Below are 24,854 nucleotides of genomic sequence, written 5' to 3' on the forward strand. Positions count from 1 at the left end.
TGTTAAATGTTGTTGAAACCTTGGTAATGATGGGGAGGGTTTTTAGAACTAAAAGGAATAACAAATCTGTGAGTTTGGGCATTGGGCCAAATTCAATTTCAAGCGGTCTCCACGTAAAATTATAGGTACTTGCCGAAAAAAAGGAGAGGGGGTGTTTGGGGTGAGAAAATGAAGGACAGTCAATACTTTTTTGACCCTCTGAAAAGGGAGGAGGGTCGGTTATGAAAAATTAGCAGCGAAAAGGATAGGTTCACATGAATTTACGCTCATGTAATCATACGATAAATGGAGAGATAACTAGCTAAAAACTAGTGTGAGCAGTAATAATAAAAAGGTAAATAACACACCGTGAAAAGATGAAAAAACTTACTGACGTTTCGAACGCTAATATAATCCTTCGTCAGAGTAAAAGAGAAAGAGGTGGTAGAAAGGAGTGCATGTTTATATGATAGAATAAGACAAACCAATGAGAACAAGGTAGGCAAGGAAACAAAAACAAACAATCAAAAAATAAACAATAAATGATGGTCACATGGTCTGAAATATGCACAACAAACGACGAAGGCAAAGAGGTATATCAAAAATCTAATTCCCTTATCACTGAACACAAAAAGTGTGAGCACTGGAAAACATTTAAAATATCAATACAGATTTTCTTGCACGAAAAGGCATGATTATTGCGTTAACATGGCTCTAGGTGATATATGACAACCATTAAACTCAGACACGTTTCCACTTTTCCATCTTCTAAGGAATAACAGCACATGTACTATTCAGTAAATGCGAGAATATCATAGCATACCCAAGTAAGCTGAGAAACTCTGTAAAAAGTTCCATGTTCCTTGTTAGGGATTTTTTCCAAGCAAGCGTAAAAGTCTCACGTTTCTCACTGTTCTCACGCCCGTACGTAGGCGTGCCGTAAAATTGGCTGCCATTGGATTACATATTTTCTCTGCTAGTTCTGCTCACTTCTTCATTCAAGTAGTCTCGGCTCATTTTCAGCATTTGGACCTCATTCAACTTTCCTGAAAACATTTATATACTTTGGTGCCAAAAAGCCGTGAAGTGATGAAAGGAATGTGGTTTAGATATAGAACGTGCCCGCCACATACTTTTGATCAAGCATAATAATAAGGCATCCAAGACATATCAAATAATTCTAATTCAATCTATTTTGGTCTTGTGGTGGAAGTAATACAGTATTGAAGCATTTTTAATCATGATGATGAACATGGATACGATGATACATGGATTCTGACCGAGTTCGTTATGGTAGCCATGTGGATTGACAAAACTGTACAGCTCCAAAAGAAATAAGAGTAAAAACACTTTTCATGGGCGCTTTTATCTGAGCTGTTATGCACCGAGGAAAATGATGTCAATCATGTACCTCGATCAGAAATAACATTCAGGATTGAAAATCATATTACGATGGTGACTCATATACATAGTGATATTGATGAAACATGATGGCGATAATAATGATGATGATATGTAAGCTTGCTTATACCAATAACAAATCACGCTGCAAAACCTTTCACTTCTTGAACGAGTCATACAGGTCATATCATTACAACCTAATACATTTACATACAGAGCATAAATTTTTTTTTGCATTGTTTTTCAAATAAAGCATATTTTTTTCAGAGCTAAATCATATTATTTAGTTGAATATTTTCAATGGAAATTTTCCTAAACATCTTCATAATGAAATAGATGAAAGAGACTTCTAGTCTATTTCAAGCTATAGGTTGCTATTCTAACTGGCATCTACGATCATAGGAAGGAATATTTTTTAACACTGTCAAATTTAGACTAGACTAGAAGTTCCCGAAGACAGAGAGTATGAGCTTATGGCTTGCCAATTCTGCCCACAATCATTGTGTGTATCGCATTTATTACTATTGTCTGTCAATAGCTAAGTGTCAATAGGTTCAAAGGTTTGCTAGAAAAGCAGAACATCACTTCAGGTTCTACATTCAGTATACTTCACAGCTCTCTTTCTCTACTATGTCCATGTAGGTAAGTCAAGGGTCCTAGATATCGTCTTGTTGTACGTTTTAGGTTTTAGTATATGTATTTTGCTGAATACCTTTGCAGACAAAATATTTGTAATTTCAATAATATGTTCGTTTTTGTATGCCAAGAAGTTTTCAGTTACGATTAACGAAAAAACGCCTATAAACTTTCTTTATGTGAAAACGTATTTGGAACAGCAAAATAATTCATTATATATACAATCTATTGTCTTAGACATGAATCAGTCAAGGAAAATATTCTTGGGAGCATTGATTTTCCTCTTGGCTTTACATGACGGTGCAGGAACTTGTCCGAAGGCATTGGACCCAAAAGGGTAAGTACATTAATATATTCGTTCTTTTAACGGCCGAAGTCAGAAAAATCTTCAAGAACGTGGCGTTGTAATTTTTAGCTAGTTAAAGGTGCGGGGACACAGTATTTTGGACTATTTTCACACCTTTTCCGAATATATGCATAACTTATGAAGGATGCAAAGGAGGCGCCTGCGACTCCAGGAATTAAGTTTGGTTCAGTGGTTGCACCTATGTTCAAACGGTGACGTAGAATCCAATTAAACTCTGGAATTATTGCAGGCAATGTTTGAATGCAACAAGTTTCAGGGCGGCGGATAGACCCTGCTGTAGTCTCGTTGCGTGTACTTAAGGCTGCGGTTCACCAGGAAGGGTTGTTCGGACAGAGCCATAGCCTTGTGAGCCCCCTGTTGTGGAGAGCAGTAAGAAAGTGATGGTTCAATAGAATGATCATACGGGTCTGACACTACATAACGACTTCTGGCATACGAATCGCGAGCTGTGCATACTTATTTATAGGAAGGCTTGGCTTGACATTCAGATCAAAACATGAGTGGTACATGTACATATGGATAGTCATGACACCCCTCCTGGCTTCCCGATTGGTAATTTCAAATTATTGCTTTTTGTGATGCTGAGAAATATCCATATAAGTAATTGATAAATACCTCAATGAGCGATTGACATTTCTTTGCAATCTGATTGATTGACTGATTTTCAGTTCACTCTGAAGACAGATGAAATATAGTGATACAAAGATGGTGGGTGATACATGATAAAAACAAGGGAGACCTAATGGTATATTACTTATCTTATCTTAGGGAGAACGTTTGCTTTAATGGACCAAAGGATGCTTTTTTACTAAAGTAAGGATATGGCATGCAATAACCTGATGACATTAAACTCTTTTCCAGTATTTCTTAGTTCTATATATGGTAGAGCACTGAGAGCTACGACCAACAAAAATCACAGGCAGTTAAACATCAATATGTTTGTACTGAGCAAAGTAGAAAAAACTACATACTATTACATCTATGAATCGTAAAGGTAGTGCACTCTCATCACTCTCCTCTCACCACTGGGTTCTTGTGTTCGAATTCCTGGATTTGGCAACACATGTGAGTAGAGTTTGGTAGGTCTCTCCCTCAATTTAAGGGTTTTCAGTGCGGTTTTCCTGTCTCCGCAAAACCTAACCCACTAAATTCCGATTCTATCTTGACTTAGCTGTGTACATAAGCCATTGCGAGGTTGAGCAAAAAACTGGGTCGAGTTGGCGTTACAGTGAGTTTTGGGGCTGCTTTAGGGGACAATACAGCCCATCTTGAAGATATGTCCCTAAAACAGCCCCACAATACACTGTAATGCCAACTCGACCCAGTTTTTTTCTTAGCTTTGGATTGGCTAACAAAGACAGTGCATTGTTTCTCATTTTAGATACTTTGGTACATATGAGTGTTGTCCAGGATGGTTAAGAAATGGTAGCGGAAAATGCTCGATACGTATGTAACGTTTTATTTAAATTATTAATATTGTCAATAATTGTGAAATTAAAAGTTTAGCAAGTCGTGTTATGCTCCTTTTCTTATTCTTATCTCCTACCATCTTTCCTGCCTCCTTTCATTTCGTCAAACAATCATCAAATAAATATGCAAGCGTTCATTCCTTTATTCTTTCCCTTTATTCTTTTTTCTATACAGCCGTTCTCGCAGTCCCCATGTGACATCCATTGAACACTAACCTCGTTTTAATTTTTTCCATTAATAGGCAATCCCTGTCCAAATGGAATAGAAAAGTGCACTGGTAATCCAGCCATTCTCGATTTTATATTTTTACCTCTTATAAAAAACACTGATAATTTAATTTTCTAACCTTTTTTCTTGAATATTACATCTAGATTTCAAAGTCGAGATGGTTCCAAATCCAACTGTCACATACAGTAATAACTCAGCTGCGTCCGACTTGGAGATGGTTTGCAGTTTTGATTTTCCTGAGTGGAAGAACGTCTCATACACAGTTGAATGGTATAAGAGAGTGGTGGGAAAACCCAAACCTGTCAAGACTGACACGTGGTGTGTTCCAGGTCGGCCAGCGAGTGGTCAGAATGATTGTAAGAGAAGAAGTAGCTCGATTATTTCAGGACCAGACTTTCGGTTGGGCGACACTGTAAGTAAATCATGAACGGATTTTTAATGTTTTTCAACTTTTTCTAGATCACACAAAGAAGGCAAAAGAGAACGTTAAACAGGCATTAATATTTAACAATTACAACTTATCAGCGTGGTTCACAGAATAATTTATTTTCTATAATCAATGCTAAGTGATAAACCGAGCAATCTCTTTTTTTTCTCTGGTCAAAAGGTTTGGTGCAAACTTTTCATGAAGTTTTCCACAAACAAAACAAACAAATGGTCAAAAACTGGAAAAATAAGTAACAAATACTACGTTGGAATAGAGGTGAGCGACGAATGAAATAAGGCACCCACACGATTGTCAAGGCATACATATATATAGATTACTTCATGGTTAGTGAGCGCGTACGGTTTTTATTCACGAGTTGTGAAGAATCAAACCATAGTTAACTATGATCAAACGAACGAGCGAGTCTTCGAGCGAGTGAGTTTGATTCTTCACAACGAGTGAATAAAAACCGTACAAGCGAACTAACCATGATGTAATTCATTTATTTTATAAGTACTGAGATATTACAAGAAAAGCAATCAAAAAATAACCTAATGACTAATACACGAAAAATATAATACTTCCTTTTCCTTTCTGTTTGAGTTCTCGTTGCTCTGATTGCAAAGGTTTTCGTGTCTGTTCAAATTCAGCATCTTTGAAATGCTCACCCCATAATTTTTCTTCTTTAGATATCGTTCAAAACTAGCTATAAAAGCCCGTAGAGAGCTTGGTTCGTAGTTTTCGTTGGCTGGTTCTTTCTTACGGACACCGAGGACGAATTCGCTGAGGCATTCGTTGAGTTCTTTCGCAGGAATCTGTTCTATAGCCCTCGTCTCTCCTTTCGTTTGTAAAAATTCCCTTAGGAGTGCCACATCGTTCTGTGTCTTTTTTCTAGGTGTTTTCGTTTTCCTGGCTCTCAATAAACTCAGTGATTGAGTCGATTTGAGCGAATCTTGAGCAAAAACCTTCCATGTTTAAGAACTTTTGACAACAAACACTCAAACGCAAGCTGGCACTTTCTGCATGAAGCGCGGGAAAACTCGATACGATTTTTTTCACTAGTGAAAAATATCGTATAGCCAATCACAGTGCTGATACGATGTTCTTCACTAGTGAAGAAAAACGTATAGCTAATAGGATCGCTTCTCGTTTTTGTGATGTGATTTTTATCAAATAGCTTGCGAACATGTAAATCTCAGTACTTATATAATAAACCACCTTAACCTAGAATGGCATAGCAAAAACTATATAGAGGTTATGCACCATCACGTGACGGCAGCCATGTTAGATGGCAGGAACAATACAATCATTTTACATGAAAAAGAATTCAATTTCCAAGAGCAATTGGATTTTATTGTTCTGCCATCTAACCACAGGCAGCCCAAGCTGAATTATGGGCGCAGGCACGTGATGGCGCAAAACCTCTATTGATGGGTTATCCTCGAAACCTTTTGAAAGGTACTACAGAACAAAGCCCCAATTAAAACTTTATTTTCATTTAATTGTTATCGTATTTACTAAAGCATTAACTAGAAAATATCACATGATGTTATTGCATGAAATCAGTTGTTATTTATGGCTTTATTTTATTTTCTAGATTTCTCCACGCGAGGTGACCGTCAAAGAATGTAACGTAGCAGAGAACATAACAGTTACCTTAAGACCAACTGTTCCTATCTTACCCATAATGAATGTCCCTGGATCTGACAGTGTCGTGGTATATGTGTTGATACCCCAAGAGTACAAAGAACAAAGAAGACAAGCTGCAGTTGATAAATGTAATCTAAAACTGAAGACAGAAGACATAACTCGTGGTAAAACCATCACAATAAGAGGAGTCTGTGACAACCAACAAGATAAAAGACAAACTTATTTTTTCCGTTTTAAATCAAAGTCCACCGGTTTAAGTTGGAATGGCGTGGAAGCATATCGAATGCCAACTGTGAAGGTACATGCAGTGTCATAACATTCATCATGTTTGCTATCATCATTTGAAACACAGATGGAGCACCTGTTACAGTACTTCTCAGTTCCACGTGCGAAGTTCTTAATTTGCCGTCGCGAAGAGGTAGGCTTTGTTAGACGTCAATCAAGGCGTTTTCATGACATTCCATAGTCAACACTTTGATTGACTTCCAAGAAAAGGCAAAATGTGCGTATGCGCATGTGTGATTAGGAAGCGCTGTAACACCCTAGTATGAGGTTGTATCATCATTATATTTTCACAATGTACTTATTTATTTCAAGGTAGCAGTTGACAACACCGACACAACGTTATGTTATTCTACTTCTGATCCGAATATGTACACTTTTGACAACAAGTAAGGTTCTGATATTCCCTATTTTATCAGGGACATTTAATACTTTGCTGATTACAAAGATGTTATTATGATGATGCTGATCGATGGTATGATTGATTTCGTTTGATACGATGTTGGGGAATACTGGCACCTTTTCATTTTTGAAGACACATGATGTTGGATGAAAATAACGTAACGCTGATGATGTTAACTATTATGATAATGATACATGATGATGATGATGAATATATGGGAACTAATGATAATGATACATGATGATGATGAATATGATACATGGGAACTAGTGATAATGATGATGACATGATACATGATATGATACATGGAAACTAGTGATAATGATGATGATGATGATGATGAAGATGACACATGGGAACTAGTGATAATGATAATGATGATGATGATGATACATGGGAACTAAAGGTAATGATGATAATGATTATAATCATTTGATACATGAAAATTATTAATAATGAGACGGTGAATGATAGCGATGCCCATAATGATGGTGATAATTAACGGTAAAGGAGGTTGCTATCTAGCAGTAATGTGATGGATCGATATCGTCATTTTTACAGGCACTATTTTTATAACGAACTGGGTGACTACATAATGTACAGCAACGAAGCCAAAAAGATTCAAGTAAGAACAATCATTCAACTTCATATATTTATTATCATCCAATTCGAGGTTGAACTTGATTGGCTTATACGTTTACTGTATTTCATAAAGTTCATCCTTGACTTGGAACCATTGTTTCGTGCTCACTCAAGCTGATCTCAGGTATAATATCACTGCTTCAACATCGATACTGATAGAAAACGAAATAAATAGCAAATTTAGAGTGACACTCTTCAAACAATTGTTTCAGTCAAGGCATTTGGTTCAATACAAAAAAATGTAAAGAAACTGGCCCAAATGCAACGATTCAGAAGGCAATAGAGTGTAACTCTGATATCTGCTATTTCTTAACACTGCATATATTAATACAATGTAATACTCCTCTTATAGAGCGTTTTCACGTGACGTCACAGCGGCCATTATGGTGTACCAAAACAATACATTTTCTATCCTCCGGGAATTGAACTCTATTTTTATGCAAATACTGTGAAGAAAGGTTCTATTGTTTGGTACACCAATATGGCTGCCTTCTCACGTGAGTGAAAACGCTCTATATTACAATTTCTAAATTCCTTGATATTTGTCAAAATGACGGGATCTTTCGTATTGGCATTCATATATAATATAAAATGAAACAATCACGTACCGTGCATTTCCCCTTATCTAAATGAATCTAATTCTATTTACCTCTTTCGTACAGGTTCACATACGTCTTTGGAAATGCTGGGGCGATGTGACTTGCGTCTGTGGCGCAGTAATACGCGAAGGCAGACACGTGATAGAGATATCCTTTTGTAGCCATTTGGAGGATTCGGGTCCCACTGTACTAAGGACTGTCAAACGAAGTCCTGGAAAACTATCTAAGGGAATCGAAATCAAAAGGAAGATCAATGGTGGATCTTTAGATCAGGAGGTATAATGTGATGTAAATTAATAAAGTAAAGTGAAATAAACATCTTTAAAAAAACAGTTTAAAACCTGTTTCTGGGACATTTCTGGGGCATCGGTTTTAAACCTTACTTTATGTTTTTTTAAAGGTAATACTATCATCCGGAACCAGAATCTCCGTGCATCGTTCTGGAAAGTCTTTAGATGTCCGCGTCAATGCACCAGCCACTGACAAAGGAAGTGTGTCAGGTCTTTGTGGTAACTTTAATGGTGACCCAAACGATGATCTTCGGCTAAGGGGTCAGGATTATCGGGTCACAAAAAGCAAAAACGACTTTCTTAAAAGCTGGCGGTAGGTATAAGCAATAACATTTTCATTTTCATATCATCATTATGAGTCACCATCAAAAGTCAACTTCATTTATCACCATCATTTAATATATAATCATTGAGGAAATATCTATTTTTCTCTATTACTAAGAAGTGATATCTTTACATGTGAATGTAACACCATTGGTAAGATTTCTTAGGAATCGCATTAAGTAGTAAAAGTTAACTCTTAAAATTGCATTTCATCGATAATCATATATATTTAATAGCTCATTCACTTACTTTAATAGCTCATTATTGTGTATCCTTCATATGATCATCATGCGTCGCCATCATCATGCATGTAACATCATCATCACTTTTTTTATCATGTATCGTCATTATGTATCGTCATCATGTATCATCATCATGTATCATCATCATCATATATCATCATGATGTATCATCATGATGTATCATCATCATGTATCATCATCATGTATCATCATGTATCATCATCATGTATCATCATCATGTATCGTCATCATGTATCATCATCATGTATCATCATCATCATATATCATCATCATGTATCATCATGTATCATCATCATGTATCATCATCATGTATCATCATCATCTACCATCATCATCTACCATCATCATGTATCATCATCATGTATCATCATCATCATGTATCATCATCATGTATCATCATCATGTATCATTTGTGTCATCAACCTGTATCATCATCATCATGTATCATCATCATGCATGTATCATTACCATAATTGTCAGTTATTCTAACAAACAGATTCAATGCAGATTAATATCATTGCTGTTTACCATTGCTCTTTATAGTGTTACTCGTAATGAAAGCTTTTTCGAGATTCTACCCGAACAACCTGATGAATTCCAACAATCAGAAGAGGAAGAAATATCCTGCTATTGTGGTATCGAAGGAGAAGAGAAAGAGGAGGAAAAATGCGACTACAACGCGAATTTATTCACAGACATCGACACTGTCAAGGTAGAAGTACTTTCAACTCAAATAAATGACCAGTCAGATTTCGGCAAGAAACGGTCTGTAGACGGTAACTGGTACAGTGATAACATCATTGACTACGAGGATCGCAGCTACTTTGTAGATGATCCACAAGTACAGCACGCTATGGACCGAATAAGAAGCAAAAGATCACTCAGAGTAGTGATGTCAAAAAGTCGAGCCAGGAGATATTGCAGTAATTACATAAAGAAATCTAAAGCAGGAAGGACATGCAAGGGACTCTCTGATACAAGCATTAAGAATGCCATCATTCAATGTGTCAACGACTTGAAGGTAATTATAGTAATATATCCTCACTGAATACTCAATATTACGTACTACGAGTAGCAGTTCAGTATTAAGTTATGGGGCGTGGTCCGCGATTGTTGTGATAATGAGGTAAACAGCGAGGAAGGTAGGGAAACATGAAAACTGTCGCAACCAGGCCTAGCGTGGGGTTGGGGGGTGGGGCACAATTCGGCTTCGAAGGCTCTGAACGACGTTACGCAATAAGTCCAACAAGAAATGTGTGTGAAGTTAAGTTATACTGCTTCGTGCTCATTAATCATTCAGTGAGAATAGTTTAATTTGCGTTGATTCAGTGTTGTCTGTGTTGTCTATTGTTGGTATGGAACATTAATCCAAAGTAACACCTCGAATGCACATTCCAATTGTGTGTCCATGACTTCTGAAGGTAACTACATAAGCCAAATAAGCCAACGAAAGAAAAACAAAATCCAACTTCGGATCTCATAACCAGCCCAAAGCGAGAAAAAATATGGAAATATTACTTGCAGTTTGCTAGATAAAACCACCACCCGGTGGGCTAAGTTGGTTAAAAGCGTTGGTTTGTTGTGCGAAAGGCCAACAGCCACGCTATTAAACTCAGTCACGATTGCAAACTGCGTGGCAGCAATATGTGCCGTAATAGCATTTCTCCTACGATGTTTTATGTATGAACTGTAAACTGACGTGTTGTTAGTCTCAGTTGCTCCCTTATTTCTCTTAATTTGTACCTTTACTTTTAGTTCACTGGAGACAAGGACTTTGCTGTCCTAGCATTTGAAACAATGAAATATGTATGTGAAGACGCCACACTAAAGAACCTCTCGCTCTACACTCGTAATCCAGCTGGTGACTTGGTGCCTCCCAGAAAAGCAATTAAAGACCTTTGTTCTTCAGACTGTAGTGGACGTGGCAAGTGTAAGAACAGAACCTGTATATGTGATAAAGGCTTTACTGCACTGGACTGTTCTATGGAAGTACAGGCAGTACCAGAGTTGTTGGGGTAAGTAAGTGAACTAAAATGAGTAAGTAGACTAAATGCCTACTGCTACCTTCACTGGCAGATGATGAGATGAAGGGTCTCAAATAAATCGGGACCATCCCGAATTTGAAAACAAAACGAAATAAGAACTTTCCGCAAGAGACATCGTTATTGATCTTCCCTTCTCCTACACTGTTTGGAAAATCATCCAACCCAATATTTCTTTATGTTCTTAGTATCTACAATGGTGGACTCTGTGATATACGTGAACGTCCATGTAGAAAGGCGAACCTGTTGGGACAGAAGTTCATCGACTCAAACAACCTCACGTGTCACGTCAAAGAATTCAAGGTATTTATGAACAAAGGGATACGCACTATTTAAATCATATCAGGCATTTAACTTATTCTGCACCTGTATCTAATGAAAGGTCTTCCCAAGTTCTTGGTCTCCACGTGGAGTACCTGTCACGACACATGGAAAGATGATTGACATATTTGGTGTTAAATGCGACCTTCCTGAGCCACCGACGAGACTTGGTGATTATGATCACGAGGGGACCCCTGCTGCGGGGATTTTGGTCTCAGTTTCTAACGATGGCTTCAGAACAAGTGCACAACAATTAAGACATCTCACTTATGATTCAAAATGTATGACGTGCACCAAATCAGGAAAATGTCAACGCAAAGTGAGTACAGAACATTGGACTTTGCTTCGTACTCAAAATCTTTTCTTTCACGCAATCACAAGAGTGGTTTCAAGAACTCTTGAACATCTTGACGCTTTAGCTTGTTTCATTGTGAAAAATGGATTCCCTTTATGTTTTTCAGCCGAATTCCTGTCTGATCAGAGGACATTGTTTTGCTGCCAACGAACCCAACCCACGTGATTGGTGCCAGCAGTGCCTACCCAGAGATGACCAGAATTCCTGGACGCGTAGGAAAAGTGAGTTGCTTTTCTGAATATTTTATTTTCCAGTACTTTGAAACACTCCTTACATGTTCCTAACTTTGAAAATCAACAGATAATCAAGGACCAAAGTTTAGTAGAAAGCCCGTGATGTACAGCGCCTTGCCTGGAGAAGATCTCGTGCTGCAGCTGAAAGCAACAGACCCTGATAACCGTCCTGTAACTTACTCTCTACTCAGTTCTACAGCTACTGGCTACACATTCAGTCCAGCAGGTCTACTGAGATGGAAGGTCACATCGAATGAGAAGTTCACCTTCAAAGTGACTGACGAGTGTGGAGCGTTTGATACAACAGACATGAGAGTGCGTATAGTACAATGTCCGTGTCTGAATGGTGGTCAATGTTTCCCCCATCCCAACCACCCACGGGGATCTGGTCTGTATCAGTGTAATTGCGTAAATGGATTCAGTGGGGACCGGTGTGAAAATCCTGCTGCTGTACCAGAAAAAAGTGGTAGGAAATGCAAAGTAAGTGCAGAACATTGGACCGTTAATTTCGTACTAAAGTTCTTTTCTTTCACCTAATCAGAAGATTGTTTTCGAGAACTCTTTGACATCTTTACCGTTCAACTTAATTGTTATATTATGGAAAATGAATTCCATGATTATATTTTCAGCCGAATTCCTGTCTGATCAGAGAACATTGTTTTGCTGCCAACGAACCCAACCCACGTGACTGGTGCCAGCAGTGCATACCCAGAGATGACCAAAATTCCTGGACGCGTAGGAGAAGTAAGTTGCTTTTTTGAATCCTTTTCAGGTACTTTCAAACACCCGTGATGTGTTTTTTTACTTACGACAATCAACAGATAATCAGGCACCGACGTTTAGTAGAAAGCCAATAACGTACAGCGCCTTGCCTGGAGAAGATCTCGTGCTGCAGCTGAAAGCAACAGATCCTGATAACCGTCCTGTAACTTACTCTCTACTCAGTTCTACAGCTACTGGCCACACATTCAGTCCAGCAGGTCTACTGAGATGGAAGGTCACATCGAATGAGAAGTTCACCTTCAAAGTGACTGACGAGTGTGGAGCGTTTGATACAACAGACGTGAGAGTGCGTATTGTACAATGCCCGTGTTTGAATGGTGGTCAATGTGTACCCCACCCCAACTACCCACGGGGATCTGGTCTGTATCAGTGTAAATGCGTAAATGGATTCAGTGGGGACCGGTGTGAAAATCCTGCTGCTGTACCAGAGAAAAGAGGTAGGATATGAAGCTTTTTTTACAAACTCTTTTACATAAAGTCACGGTGTGTTCTATTTATTATTGTCTTGTATCATTGTTTTCCAGTACCTAGTGCTGCACCAGTCATCACAGACATCACTCCAGTTCGATATGACACCATGAAGGTAATTTGGAGGTCACCTGTTCCCATACGTCTACCAAACAGTCTCACCAAAGCCGGCTACATAATCTACTACAGAGAAAGATACACAAGAGACAACTGGAACGTGTTCACAACATACAATGTGGATTTGACCAGCACCACAGTGACTGGACTACAGTCGTACACCGAGTATTGTGTAAAGATGTCTGCTTTTAACAGTAAAGGAGAGTATCCTAACTGGCAAAGAAGACAGTGTTACTACGTCAAGAGTAAGTTGTTTGAAGATGAAATTAACTTAATTAAGCTAAGACACTTTAACGTTTTTATAACGTCATTCAATCTCCAGCTCCCTCGCTACCTACCAAAGTTTCTGGTCGGCCTTTACGCAGTACTGAAATTCTTCTCAAATTCGAGAAGCCTAGACGAGGACCTCCATCCACCAGAGTCCAAGTAGATTACGGAAAACAGAAAGACAGGTTAAATATGAAGAAAGCCTGCTACGGATCTTCATGCGTCATTGATAACCTTGAGGCAGACACCATGTACTACTTCAAGGTGATTGGATATGCGTACCAGAGAGGAGAGACGCCATCGTTCACTAAGATCAGGACTCTTGTTTGAGGTACGTACACACTAAAACTTCTTGCCCAAAGAATTGATACTTTCTAAATGTATTTTTAACAACAGGAATAGCCCCTTTATACGGCTTTGTTACTGAGTAACTGACACACACACTTTCCACTGACCTCTGGTCAGCTTTACCTCAGTTAGGTTTAGGGTGTATTGATAAAACGTTTCTTAATTTTAATTCAATTTTTTATTGAAATGGGGATTTCCTGGGGTTGGGATCGTGTGATATGCTGCTTCCGGGTATCTATGAAAGCGTCATTTTTCTCGATTATACCAACACATGAACCTAATCAACCTAGGCATAAGTTTTCCCCATTATAGGCCACGTATCATCTCTTGAGAATAAGATTTGTTCGAGTTGTATGAAATGAAATAATACTTTATAGAGAATGACACGTAAGAATTGGTATTCTAGGGAATGACACGAAATGGGAAAACTGTAGATTACGTCTTTTTGAAAGTGATTCTTTCCTGACACGACAACCACAACAACGATAACAACAGCAAATACAACAATTAATAGTTAATAGTGAAGCCGTCTTTTTTTTTAGACGTGTCAAGAGTCATACCTTACATCGAAGATTATACCAAAGAGATAGATGACATCATCTTGATTGACCAGCAGTCTTTGCATCTTTACTTTGTAACATAGTCTAGAAAATCAGAAATTTGAATTAAAATGATGTCATAATACTTTTAACAAAATGTCTTTTTGATGTGTATGGTTCTATTTCAAAACAAAAACAAAAACAACAGCAGAACGAACGAACGAACAAACGATAATTAGAATAATAATTATAACAGTGAAAGTGTTGCATTATTATTCAAAATTCGAAATTCAAATAATTAATTAAGAAATTTTTAATACAGAAAATCAATAAATCGACGTTTGCTTAGATTGATAAAATCACAGGTTCAAAGAGATGGGACAACTAAAAATAAACAGGAACAGAAACAGTCTGTCTGTTAATAGGAAGACATATTGATTGAAAGGAAGCTAAAAGGAAAGCATGAAAAACTTTGATCAGGTTTCATTTTTTATAAATAATAACCTAGAAAGGAGATTATTGAGTAATTAAAAACGTGTTATCTTTATGAATTGAAAATAAGCTAGAACATGTACTAAAGGTAATCAATGCCTCATATCAAAAGGTCATTACAAACATTGAACAGAAATTTTTTCTGTGGAGAAAAATAATTGAGCATGCCAAGTAGATCCAGTTACTTAGTTTGAACTCAGCATCGCACACAGTGTCCTGCTGTACTCAAGTATTAGCTTGAAGGTCGCCTAAAGATCTGAGTATACATTTAAATCCCGCGTAAAATCCGTAAATTTATCTTAGTATATACTCAACAAATCATTCAGTAGAAAATATCAGAACCATTTTTTTAGTGGGACGACTGTTTTGTTAAGCATTAGAGGTATTAGTAAACAGGGTTGTTACAAATATCTCCGCAAACGACTATACTGCCAGGACTGTACAAAAAAGACTTCCGTGTTTCTTGAAACCGGAGTCTGTTTTCGTGACGGATGGTAAAGTACTCGTGTGTGCAGGGATCATTGTCATCAAGCAACGAGTCCAGCAGTGTCGCATCTCTTTAGTACTGATTACAAGTTATTCAGCCATGAATCACTTGGTGGAATTCTTGCTAGGATTCTTGGTCCTGTTCCTGGCTTTTGAAGACAGCGAGGAAATCCAGCCGTATTCATGGGCGTAAGTTTTTTTAGTCGATTTTAACACATAAAGAATGTTGGTTTCATATCAGCTAGCAGAATCGTGTTTGCAAAACAAGGCCCTCATGTACCAGTCTAGTAGACAGGCATAAACATGTTGCTTTAGTTAGTAGCACTTCCTGTTGACTACCTTCTTCCATCCACCTTATCTTTATATCTATTAACGGCCAATTAATATAGAAAAGGAGAAACAAAGTGTGAAAATAAATAAGACAGGTTTATCTCTCGTACTTATTTATCTTTTGTTGACAGTTTCTAGTGAGAAAGGGGAGAGGTACTTATTAATATTCTCCTTCTCCTGTGACGCCTTTTTTCTCACTACCTACTCGTAAATCAGTTTATTTCATGCAATCGCTAAATTAAATGAAGAGTAGAAGAGAGAGACAGAAAAATGTTGATTTGTTTGTTAGGAGTCACGTGTGTTCAAGAGGAACGTACGAAACGGCTTACACATCATACCAGACTTATCGAACGAGATATCAAGATTACAATGCTAAATGTGGCATATGGGGTTGGGGTCGCTGTAAGAGAACACGGTAAGAAAATTTATTTTATCTGGTTGTAGATACATTAATGGTAATTATTATATGGCAAGGTAATTTCATGCGCTATGATTGGTCAATTTGCGGTCCATAACTTACGGTACGGTAGGAAAACAAACGGAAGGCTGTAGCATTATTCATCTTGGTTGTGAATATCTTGAAGTTGAAAGGGAGTTTGAAGTACGACAGTTTTCTTCTCAATCTCATGTTGAGTTCTTGAGGTCTTCTTTTGATGCCTTTTTTTCATTTGGCATTTACATGTTTTGCAAAAGAAAGCCTAACGTTTGCTAACTAGTATTTCAGAAAACTTTAAACTATAGCTAAATTCATTCAAAGTAAACTAAAACTTCTCTTTCTGAGCGACTCAAACACTTCCAATGCAGTTTTCGTTTGACATGCACTGTCAACTTTACTTTTTGTTGCTTCGCCTCTTTTTAATCTCAATGCCTTGCCATATAACAAGTATCTTATTAACCTCGTTTTCTCGGTCCGTACCGTAAGTTAAGGATGCTCGTTTTTTCCACTTCTTTATGGCCCGCGCGCTACGCGCTTGGGCCATAAGGCAGTGGAAAAAACTCGGTCCATAACTTACGGTACGGACCTCACACTCGGTTAATAAGAGCTATGTACTGAACGAAAACAAATAAATAAAATTATAATTAGAAAAATCTATAATTTGATTTATGAATATATTAATTTAGGTCTTGGCGTTCTTACTACTATGAATCCAGAACAACATCAGTATACAAAACGTATTATTACTGTTGCTCAGGTTGGAGACAAAGTGGACGATACTGCTCGATACGTATGTGATATTATTAATATAATGTAATTCAATAACGTATGATACTTTGTTGGTCTTGGGAATTAAGTTAGATTCTTGAGGTTTGCTGCATTTACAAGCTTGTGAAAATATAAAGACAGAGCTTTAATAATATCATCCAATATGACGGCTATGACATCACAAGTTATAGGCAGATCAGCTAAGTATATTCTTTCGTAACCAGCTATCTGCAGGAGTGGGTGTTTTTACGGAAGATGTACATCACCGAATAGATGTTCCTGCGACAGTGGATGGAGGGGATCCAGATGCCAATATGGTATGATGACACGATTGATTGTTATATTTTAATTGATATGCACAAACTGATAGGATAGGTTTAAATGACTCGTTTAGCGCCTCAAACTTTTATCGTTTTAACCAGGCAGCCATATTGTCCACAAATTAAGTTTACCGAGACTTCCCAACAACATTCAATTGCGTAAGATCTTGAGACGATAAACAAAGATCTCAGTTGAAACAGCGGAAGACGAAGCCCCAAAAAGGAAATACCTTTCCCACCTTATTTTTCAGATGTGAATGAGTGCTCTCGATCACATCATGGCTGTTCGCAAGTCTGCATCAACACCCCAGGATCTTATAAATGTGGATGTAGAAAAGGTTATGTTTTAGAGGGCTCGAAGTCATGTAAAGGTAAGTGCACTCAGTAATATAAATAGATAATAATAAAACAAATAAAGCATTTTACTAATTAAAGCTTGTGTACTTTACTTTAGATATAGACGAGTGTGCTACCAAAAATGGACAATGTGATCACATATGTGAAAATACACATGGCAGCTACAAATGTCGATGCCTTTTAGGATACGAACTGCTTCTAGATGGTAGAACGTGCCGCTTAGGTTAGTAAGTTTTTAGTTGGCACTTTTTGCCATGATTTTTAGAAAAAAATTAGTGGAAATTTAATAGTTCTTCTTACCGATTGTTTTTAGTGCCGTTATGTCCCACGCAGGGACCCCAAAAGGTAGAACTGGGCCGAGAGCCCCAAAATTGATGGGTAGCTAAAAAGGGTTATTACGTGACCCTTGATTTGACCGTTTTTGTTTTTCGTGAAAAACGTTTAAGATTCTCAAGAGATTCACTTTGTTTTTATTGCCACTCTTTTAGCTTCAGCAGGTGAATTGGATTTTCCAGTGAAGCTTGTTCCAAAGCCAACTGTCACATATCGAAACGACTCCTCGTCAAGGGTGGAATTGGTTTGCAGCTTTGACTTTCCTGCATGGAACAACGTATCATATTTTATTGGATGGTATACAAACTTAATTAATTCTGTTAAGAACGAGACATGGTGCATTGCAGAGGAGGGAGAAAGAACAAGCAACCACAGCAGCTGTACCAGAAGGCAGAGTGTAGTTACACTCTTTCAACACTTCGCTATTGGCGATACGGTGGGTGCCAGTTTAATATCTTTCATATTTTGTTATGTATGCCCATATCAGAGAACAAAGATGTCATGAGCCCCTGTGTTGTTAATTATTCATATTTCAAAAAAGGTTTCCAAAATTTCCAATGTACAGGTTTCGTGCAAACTTTACATGAAGTTCTCCACGAGTCCCAAATACAACTGGACAGCATCTGAACAAGAAAGTGACCAGTTCTATGTTGGAATCGAGGTGAAATAAGTGTTTCTTTGATTTCTAAGATTTCGGGTCAGTTTTTTTAATGAGGCAAAAAAAGTTAACTTCTCCATTCTTGTGAGTGTGTTTTAGGTATCTCCAAGGATTACCGATATCAATTGCAAAGTAAAGAAAAATGTTACTGTGACCTTAAGACCAACTGTACCCATTTTGTCACCTTTGGGCCTGGTTGGGATTGACAGTGTAGTGGTTTCTGTGTTGATCCCACAAGAAAGAAAGGTGTTCGTCGACAAATGCAGCGTCGAATTGAGGACAGAAGATATCAATCGCGGAAAAACAATCACTATTAGTGGAATCTGTGATGAGCAAGAAGGAAATACAAACACAAGCCATTCCTATTTGTTTCATTTTAAACCAGAGACTTCTAGTCCAGATTGGTTTTCTGGTGTATATGAAATGCCATCGATGCAGGTAAACACTGATACGAAACCCCTCTCAAGCAACTATAACTAACTGGAATTTATTTTTACTTTCCTATCTTAAGTTATTTGCAGCAGAAAATGGAATATCAGAATTCGAAAAATGTGGACTATTGTTTAGGCGGATTAGCACGTTTGATTCAAGGTAATAAATAAAGCGAGCACCCAAAAATATGTAAATAGCTTGTCTACATAGATACTGTAAACATATGTAAATGAAAGATACTGTAGTGTCTGTGCATTTATTAACTTACAATCATATAAATCTTGCAGAGAAATTCAGTGGAATTCATCTGGATTTTTTGTGTTTTACAGTAACGAGGCAAAAAAAGTGCAGGTATACCTACCCCTTCAGTACAATCATATGAAGTTCTTCGGTTATTATGTGTATTAGCCATCGCACTTTATATCATATAAACCACAGCGTAACCTATACAGTCTAAAAGGAAACTAACTACAATAAATTTAAATAAATGTCCCTATAAAATTATTATTATTATTATTATTATTATTATTATTATTATTATTATTATTATCACAGGTTGATATAAGACTCTTGCAGAGGGATAATCAGACATATTCCGCCTGTGGAGTTGCCATACGAGATAGAGACAACGTCATAGTCTTTTCCGTTTGTGACGACATCCTTTTTGGAAATGTAGAGTCTTCAAGGTTGAGATTCATAAAGCGAAGTCCTGGAAAATTATCGAAGGGAATACAAGTCCAAATGCTAAGACACCTATTCTTGCCATGGGGTTACGTGCGGAGATTTGGACATGTAATGATTCACCGCTTTAATGTAGTTTGTATAGCATTAATACTTATTAATATTCAATCTTCGTTCACTGTCCCAAATTCTAGTATATAATTGGTTAAGACGATCACGTGACTTTGCTTTGTTTGGCATAAAAATTGTGTGGTATCAAGGGCGGATCCAGGGGGAGGGAGGCAAAGGGGGACTGAAGCCCCCCTTCAGCAGAAAAAAAAACCCCCTGAAGAATTAGATGCTATTTTTATTGTTTTCCGTTGTTTTGACGGAAGACATTCAATTAATCCCCCTCCCCCCCCCCTCCCCCCCAATTTTGACTGGATCCGCCCTTGGGTATTGACGATAACACATAAAAGTTGTGTGTTATTGAAATATTTCGTGATTTGAAGTATGAAAATATCTTAATTATGACCAGAAATTAATACCACCAAGCACGAAAAGACAAATTAATTCGATTTTCAAGGTAACTGAAAACAATGAAATTTTGGGTCTTTTGCAATGTTTTGAAGTCCGAAAACACATCTTTATCTTGGACGTAGCTGTGCTGTGTGTAGCGATGTCAGTGAAGGATAATTATTTTCAGTCAAATATTGAATGAAACTATTCGAACAGCGGTATTTAGTAGTATGTCCAAATTCAGAATTATCCGAGTTTTGACGCGATATAAGCGAGTTAAAAAATCGCTAAATAAACTCGAAATTGCGTGTTGGGGTCACCTTAATGGTTCTTTTTTCCCCCTTTTTTTTGGTTTAGCAAGTTATAAAAGTTTATAATGCTAACTTACTAATATCTTTGTTTAAAGGTCATTCTATCTTCGGGAATGGTAATAGCAGTCATAGAGATAGTGAGTAATAATCGAATTGAAATTAGCGTCATAATAACTAATCTAGGCTATGACAAGGGACGTGTGTCAGGTCTTTGTGGCAACTATAATAATGATCCAACAGATGACTTTTGGCAAGGGGGCGATGGAAGAGTAGTACAAACTGAAGAAGACTTCATGGAGACTTGGAGGTACCTAATAGTATAGAATAATTGAATATGTCCAACGGCAAAATGGTTAAAAATATATACATGATGAAAAAAAAAAAAAAAAAAAAAAAAAAAAACAAAATGTTTGGGTCCACTACGCAGACCAATTAATAATAGTGCAGTAATGTGAATGCGAATCCACGAACACATTGTTTACACTTTACTAAATTAGATTCCGTTTCATAAAAACTGACTCTCGAGAATCTTGAATTTTGTTTGCTTATTTGCTGCTTTTCAAGGATTTCTGAAGACAAAAGTTTCTTCAAGGCTCTCCCACCACAAGAAGATGAAACCGAACAACAAGAAAAGTTTTGTTTTTGCTCCATGAAAAACGAAGTTCAAATGAAGAAAGACTGTCAGTCAACAAAGACTCATTTTGCAAAACTCAACGAAAATGAATGGCGTCTTATGGCTCAAAATTTTCGGTTGATTGGTGGTTCAAGTGATTGTAAACAAAACGTGAGTACGGCTCCGTAGTAGGGACACTCAGTATCTCGGCCTCAAATTCTAAATCAAAAATTTATAAAAGGATTTTTCAATAAAGTCCTACTTGGGTACCTACTTGGGTAACTGTCCCGTTAACGAGACTATTTGGCACTAATATCTCGGTCTCTTAGGATCTTTTTATTTCAAGGAGCACTATTGTATTAGTTAATGGCTTTATTTTTTTCCTTCCAAAACAGCCACTAAGTTCTTTATGTAAGAACTGATGATAGGTGAAGAAGACATACTTCCTCTTCTGTTCTCACTAGGTAAATATGATAGATTTAAACTCGGGTTTGGTTATTGCATACCTTATTTCATGTTTGTCACATCAAGGGCACTAGGACACCGAATGTGGTTGGATTTCTATAGGTTTTTTTATTCCTTTCGATTATTTGAATTAAATTAAGAAGCAACGCTCATAGACTATTCAAACCGTTTGACCTTTGGAATGAAAACGTCTAGATTACAACAGCGAACGAAGGAACACGGACACAAGATAAGTCAAACAAGTATAACGTTGATTTAATTCAAATAATCGAAAGGAAAAAAAACCTATAGAAATCCAACCACATTCGGTGTCCTAGTGCCCTTGGTCACATCAATAAGCCTTTTGCAATAAATTGGCACGTGATTGTTACTGGGTGAATAAAAAAATTTGGCCTTCCTTCATTTAAAGAATTTTTGCGGGATCACTAATGTCGTATCCAAAACATTTTCAAACTTCACCAAGGGACCTTGAGCTGAATTTATTCTTTATCAAAGTCATATATCATCAGTACATGACTGTTTGTTGAAAAAAGGCCTATCCCAGCTATTGACTGAATTAAAATTGGTTATACGCTGGTGCGTGTCAGTTGCCGATCTTTGGACTACGTTACATATATGATACATGATACTTTATACTGGGATGAATGGACAGAAAATAAACTTAAACTCTTCTCTTACGGCCCTGGGCCTAAGCAAGTAGAAATCTTTGAATTCCTTACAAAGATATTTAATTCTCAAATAGCTTTGAATTGCTAAGAAAACAGAACACACTTAGACTAGCATCGTAGTATATCTCGTGAAAAACCACTCCTTCTCGTTTATTAAAGTAATGTTTTTTTATAGGTTTACTTCAAATGATAAAAGTTAATCTAGAGTTTTTAGTTGCAGATGAAATTGAGGCGGACAGGTATCCATTCTCGAGTGGAATTTCAGAGCGAATGGCTTATTTTTCACTTATATATACTTTCATTATGATTTTATTTCTAAGGAATGATTATTTTTTTATCAAATAAATATAATCAGGGACTTATATGACATAGCTAGCTGTGATAATCGGGGATAGTAAAAAGCATGTCTAATCAGATGCCATTCACCTACCTAACCATAGCATCATTACAAGATGACTGCAGACCTTGCAAGGCAAGAACAAGACTTAAAATAAATAAACATTTTGCATGTGTAAAATATATTAAGTAGATTTATCATATGACCCGTACGGCCCTGCTCGCGCGCTCTAATAAAACCATTGGAAAAAGTCACGTGATGGGGGCCGGACGGGTTGACGTAAGCGGGCCGGAAAAACCCGTCTGGCCCTGCTCGAATCCGCGCGCTTTCTTTTTCTTATTTATTCTTATTTTCGTGAGGGTCATATGATAAAATGCTTATTGACTGAGTTAGGTCGGGCCGTACGGGAAAATATTTGGCTCTCGGTCATTTGTACGGACCTCGCTGCGCTCGGTCCGTACGACATGACCTCGAGCCAAATATTTTCCCGTACGGCCCTCCCACTCAGTCAATAAGTACATAAGTTGACAGCATCAAACTGTTTGTAACCAAGTATTTCATGTAATCCACCTGAGATCGATCGCGTATAATCAATAAAGTGAAAATACCTAATATCTTTGCATGGTGTTTGATTCGTAAAAAAGAACTCAGAGATATATAAAAAAGTAAAACAAATCTAACTCTGGTCTACCGGCGGAAGCACAAAAACGTCTTCCAGGTGTCCTGTACGACCTATGAGGTTTCTAAGTGGTTATTAACACAAAAATGTAGGGGTTGCCAACAATTAAATATATGAACTTTAACTACAAGAGAATATTAAGTAAGGTTGGGACTGCATGCTCTGTGGTTTTAGAAAGTCGTTTGTTCTTGAAGATGATATTGCGCCTAATTCTTTGAACTCAAAAGACTGAGTCAATCCAGTATCACACTGAGGCCCCGTCCAACGTATCCGGATATTTTTGAATTTTTAATTTTTGAAAATTGGCCTTCTGTCGACACGTATCCGGCGAATACGCTAGACGAATCCGCAAATTTTTGAATATGATCTGAATACGGAGTGAATCCGGCGTCTTGTGGACGGTCGAATCCGTATATTTTTGAATACGCTGACGCAACAGCGCCAATCGTTAGCACGGGCTCATGGTCATGCTCAAGTGCGCATGCTCTGTTGACCCAAGATTTTGATATCTGGATAACGTATCAGATACGTGTGGACGGTCTAAGACGATTCGAAAACGCTACGTGTGGACGCGAATTTTTTAAAATCCGCAACGAAAAAGTTGCGGATTCAAAAATATCCGAATACGTTGGTGGATGAGGCCTGATAATAACGCACGACAAAGAATGACGACTGATAAGCAAGAAATTCTCCTTAATTAACATATCAAAGGAAAAACAGGGAAACCTCATTTGAACATGATATTATTGATGTTGATAAGAAATTAATCCCCTGATTCCTGTGGACAGTATTAACATGCACTGAACTCATCAAGAAATCATATCCTATTATTTACAGGTTATCAATACCCTGGGTTGTATATGTCTGGGTGTTCTGGGCGTTTTGCATTGATTCATAGCGGGGCACATAAAACTTAAAGTGTGTTTAGTGAATTTCTATCTCCAAAACACGAAATATTCAAATGATAAAAATGCAAATCAAGTTGTTTAAGACTGATTACTTTGCGGAATCTACCCGGAAGTAGATTCCGCAGATCTACCGAAAACTCAAAAACCTTGAACATTGAGTAGTATACTTCTTCAGGGGAGATGTGATGGAATGTCAAACTTGTTTCCGCACGTTCCAGATACGTGGGCAGTATTTTGCAGTATGTGACAAATAAAGTTTCGTTCTCTATTCGGATTTTCGAGAACATCGATTATGTACATCGCTTCTTAATTCAGTAAATGAGAAAAATCGAAACATCCGAGCAAAATAACTTTTAAAATTGCCTGATTCTTGTCAGGTCAATATGGGTCAAAATGGTCTTCTCGCCCCTTTTTTAACTGCTGTATTAACCGACCCAGTAGATGCAAAACAGGAAGAAGATTGACCTCTGACACACTACCTTGATGAATAAACAAACCTATAATTGCAATACTCATTTTCTTGAAAGTCATTCTGATTTTGTCGTATATTAGTGCAGAGAGGAGTGAGTATTATATACACTTGTCTTCTCTTGATATTTGTGCAAAACCATCCTTGACATTCCTTAAACTTGGATCTTGTTCAAACAA

General features: G+C 37.4%; 2 protein-coding genes across 4 annotated transcripts; both read left to right on the forward strand.

The window, feature by feature from the left end:
• Positions 1-1,958: 1,958 nt before the first annotated feature.
• On the forward strand, positions 1,959-14,611 carry LOC148913149 (von Willebrand factor D and EGF domain-containing protein-like). The gene is made up of 23 exons (XM_089026124.1): positions 1,959-2,022; positions 2,254-2,353; positions 3,152-3,196; positions 3,765-3,829; positions 4,095-4,130; positions 4,225-4,493; positions 4,689-4,784; positions 6,106-6,456; positions 6,756-6,829; positions 7,405-7,468; positions 8,148-8,360; positions 8,485-8,687; positions 9,505-9,982; positions 10,717-10,976; positions 11,192-11,306; positions 11,386-11,643; positions 11,786-11,900; positions 11,980-12,392; positions 12,542-12,656; positions 12,734-13,132; positions 13,220-13,525; positions 13,603-13,878; positions 14,438-14,611. Exons 2-22 carry the CDS (start codon positions 2,256-2,258, stop codon positions 13,875-13,877), a joined length of 4,248 nt encoding a protein of 1,415 aa, XP_088882250.1. The 5' UTR covers positions 1,959-2,022; positions 2,254-2,255; the 3' UTR covers position 13,878; positions 14,438-14,611.
• A 480-nt stretch (positions 14,612-15,091) lies between these two features.
• Positions 15,092-23,231, forward strand: LOC116305158 (uncharacterized). 3 transcript variants are annotated; one of them, XM_031715009.2, is made up of 16 exons: positions 15,092-15,601; positions 16,032-16,157; positions 16,865-16,968; positions 17,171-17,263; positions 17,518-17,637; positions 17,721-17,846; positions 18,112-18,392; positions 18,522-18,617; positions 18,714-19,052; positions 19,126-19,205; positions 19,334-19,397; positions 19,602-19,838; positions 20,632-20,843; positions 21,101-21,320; positions 21,545-21,613; positions 22,503-23,231. In XM_031715009.2, exons 1-15 carry the CDS (start codon positions 15,513-15,515, stop codon positions 21,569-21,571), a joined length of 2,214 nt encoding a protein of 737 aa, XP_031570869.2. In that variant the 5' UTR covers positions 15,092-15,512; the 3' UTR covers positions 21,572-21,613; positions 22,503-23,231. The 3 variants fall into 3 exon arrangements, with proteins under 3 accessions (XP_031570869.2, XP_031570870.2, XP_031570867.2); XM_031715010.2 differs by having other exon boundaries at positions 22,723-23,231; XM_031715007.2 differs by having other exon boundaries at positions 15,093-15,601; positions 22,497-23,231.
• The last annotated feature ends 1,623 nt before the right edge of the window (positions 23,232-24,854 follow it).

The sequence above is a fragment of the Actinia tenebrosa genome, unplaced genomic scaffold (assembly GCF_029948245.1).
Source record: "Actinia tenebrosa isolate PJP-AT-01 unplaced genomic scaffold, QUT_ActTen_1.0 PGA_scaffold0__85_contigs__length_37466705, whole genome shotgun sequence".
Classification (NCBI taxonomy): domain Eukaryota; kingdom Metazoa; phylum Cnidaria; class Anthozoa; order Actiniaria; family Actiniidae; genus Actinia; species Actinia tenebrosa.

Coding starts and splice junctions, on each gene's coding strand:
- LOC148913149 (XM_089026124.1), top strand. CDS start 2,256: ATGAATCAGTCAAGGAAAATATTCTTGGGAGCATTGATTTTCCTCTTG. Junction 2,354..3,151: donor AAGGCATTGGACCCAAAAGG/GTAAGTACATTA, acceptor ATCTTATCTTAG/GGAGAACGTTTGCTTTAATG. Junction 6,830..7,404: donor ATGTACACTTTTGACAACAA/GTAAGGTTCTGA, acceptor TCATTTTTACAG/GCACTATTTTTATAACGAAC.
- LOC116305158 (XM_031715009.2), top strand. CDS start 15,513: ATGAATCACTTGGTGGAATTCTTGCTAGGATTCTTGGTCCTGTTCCTG. Junction 17,847..18,111: donor TGGTAGAACGTGCCGCTTAG/GTTAGTAAGTTT, acceptor CCACTCTTTTAG/CTTCAGCAGGTGAATTGGAT. Junction 18,618..18,713: donor AGTTCTATGTTGGAATCGAG/GTGAAATAAGTG, acceptor AGTGTGTTTTAG/GTATCTCCAAGGATTACCGA.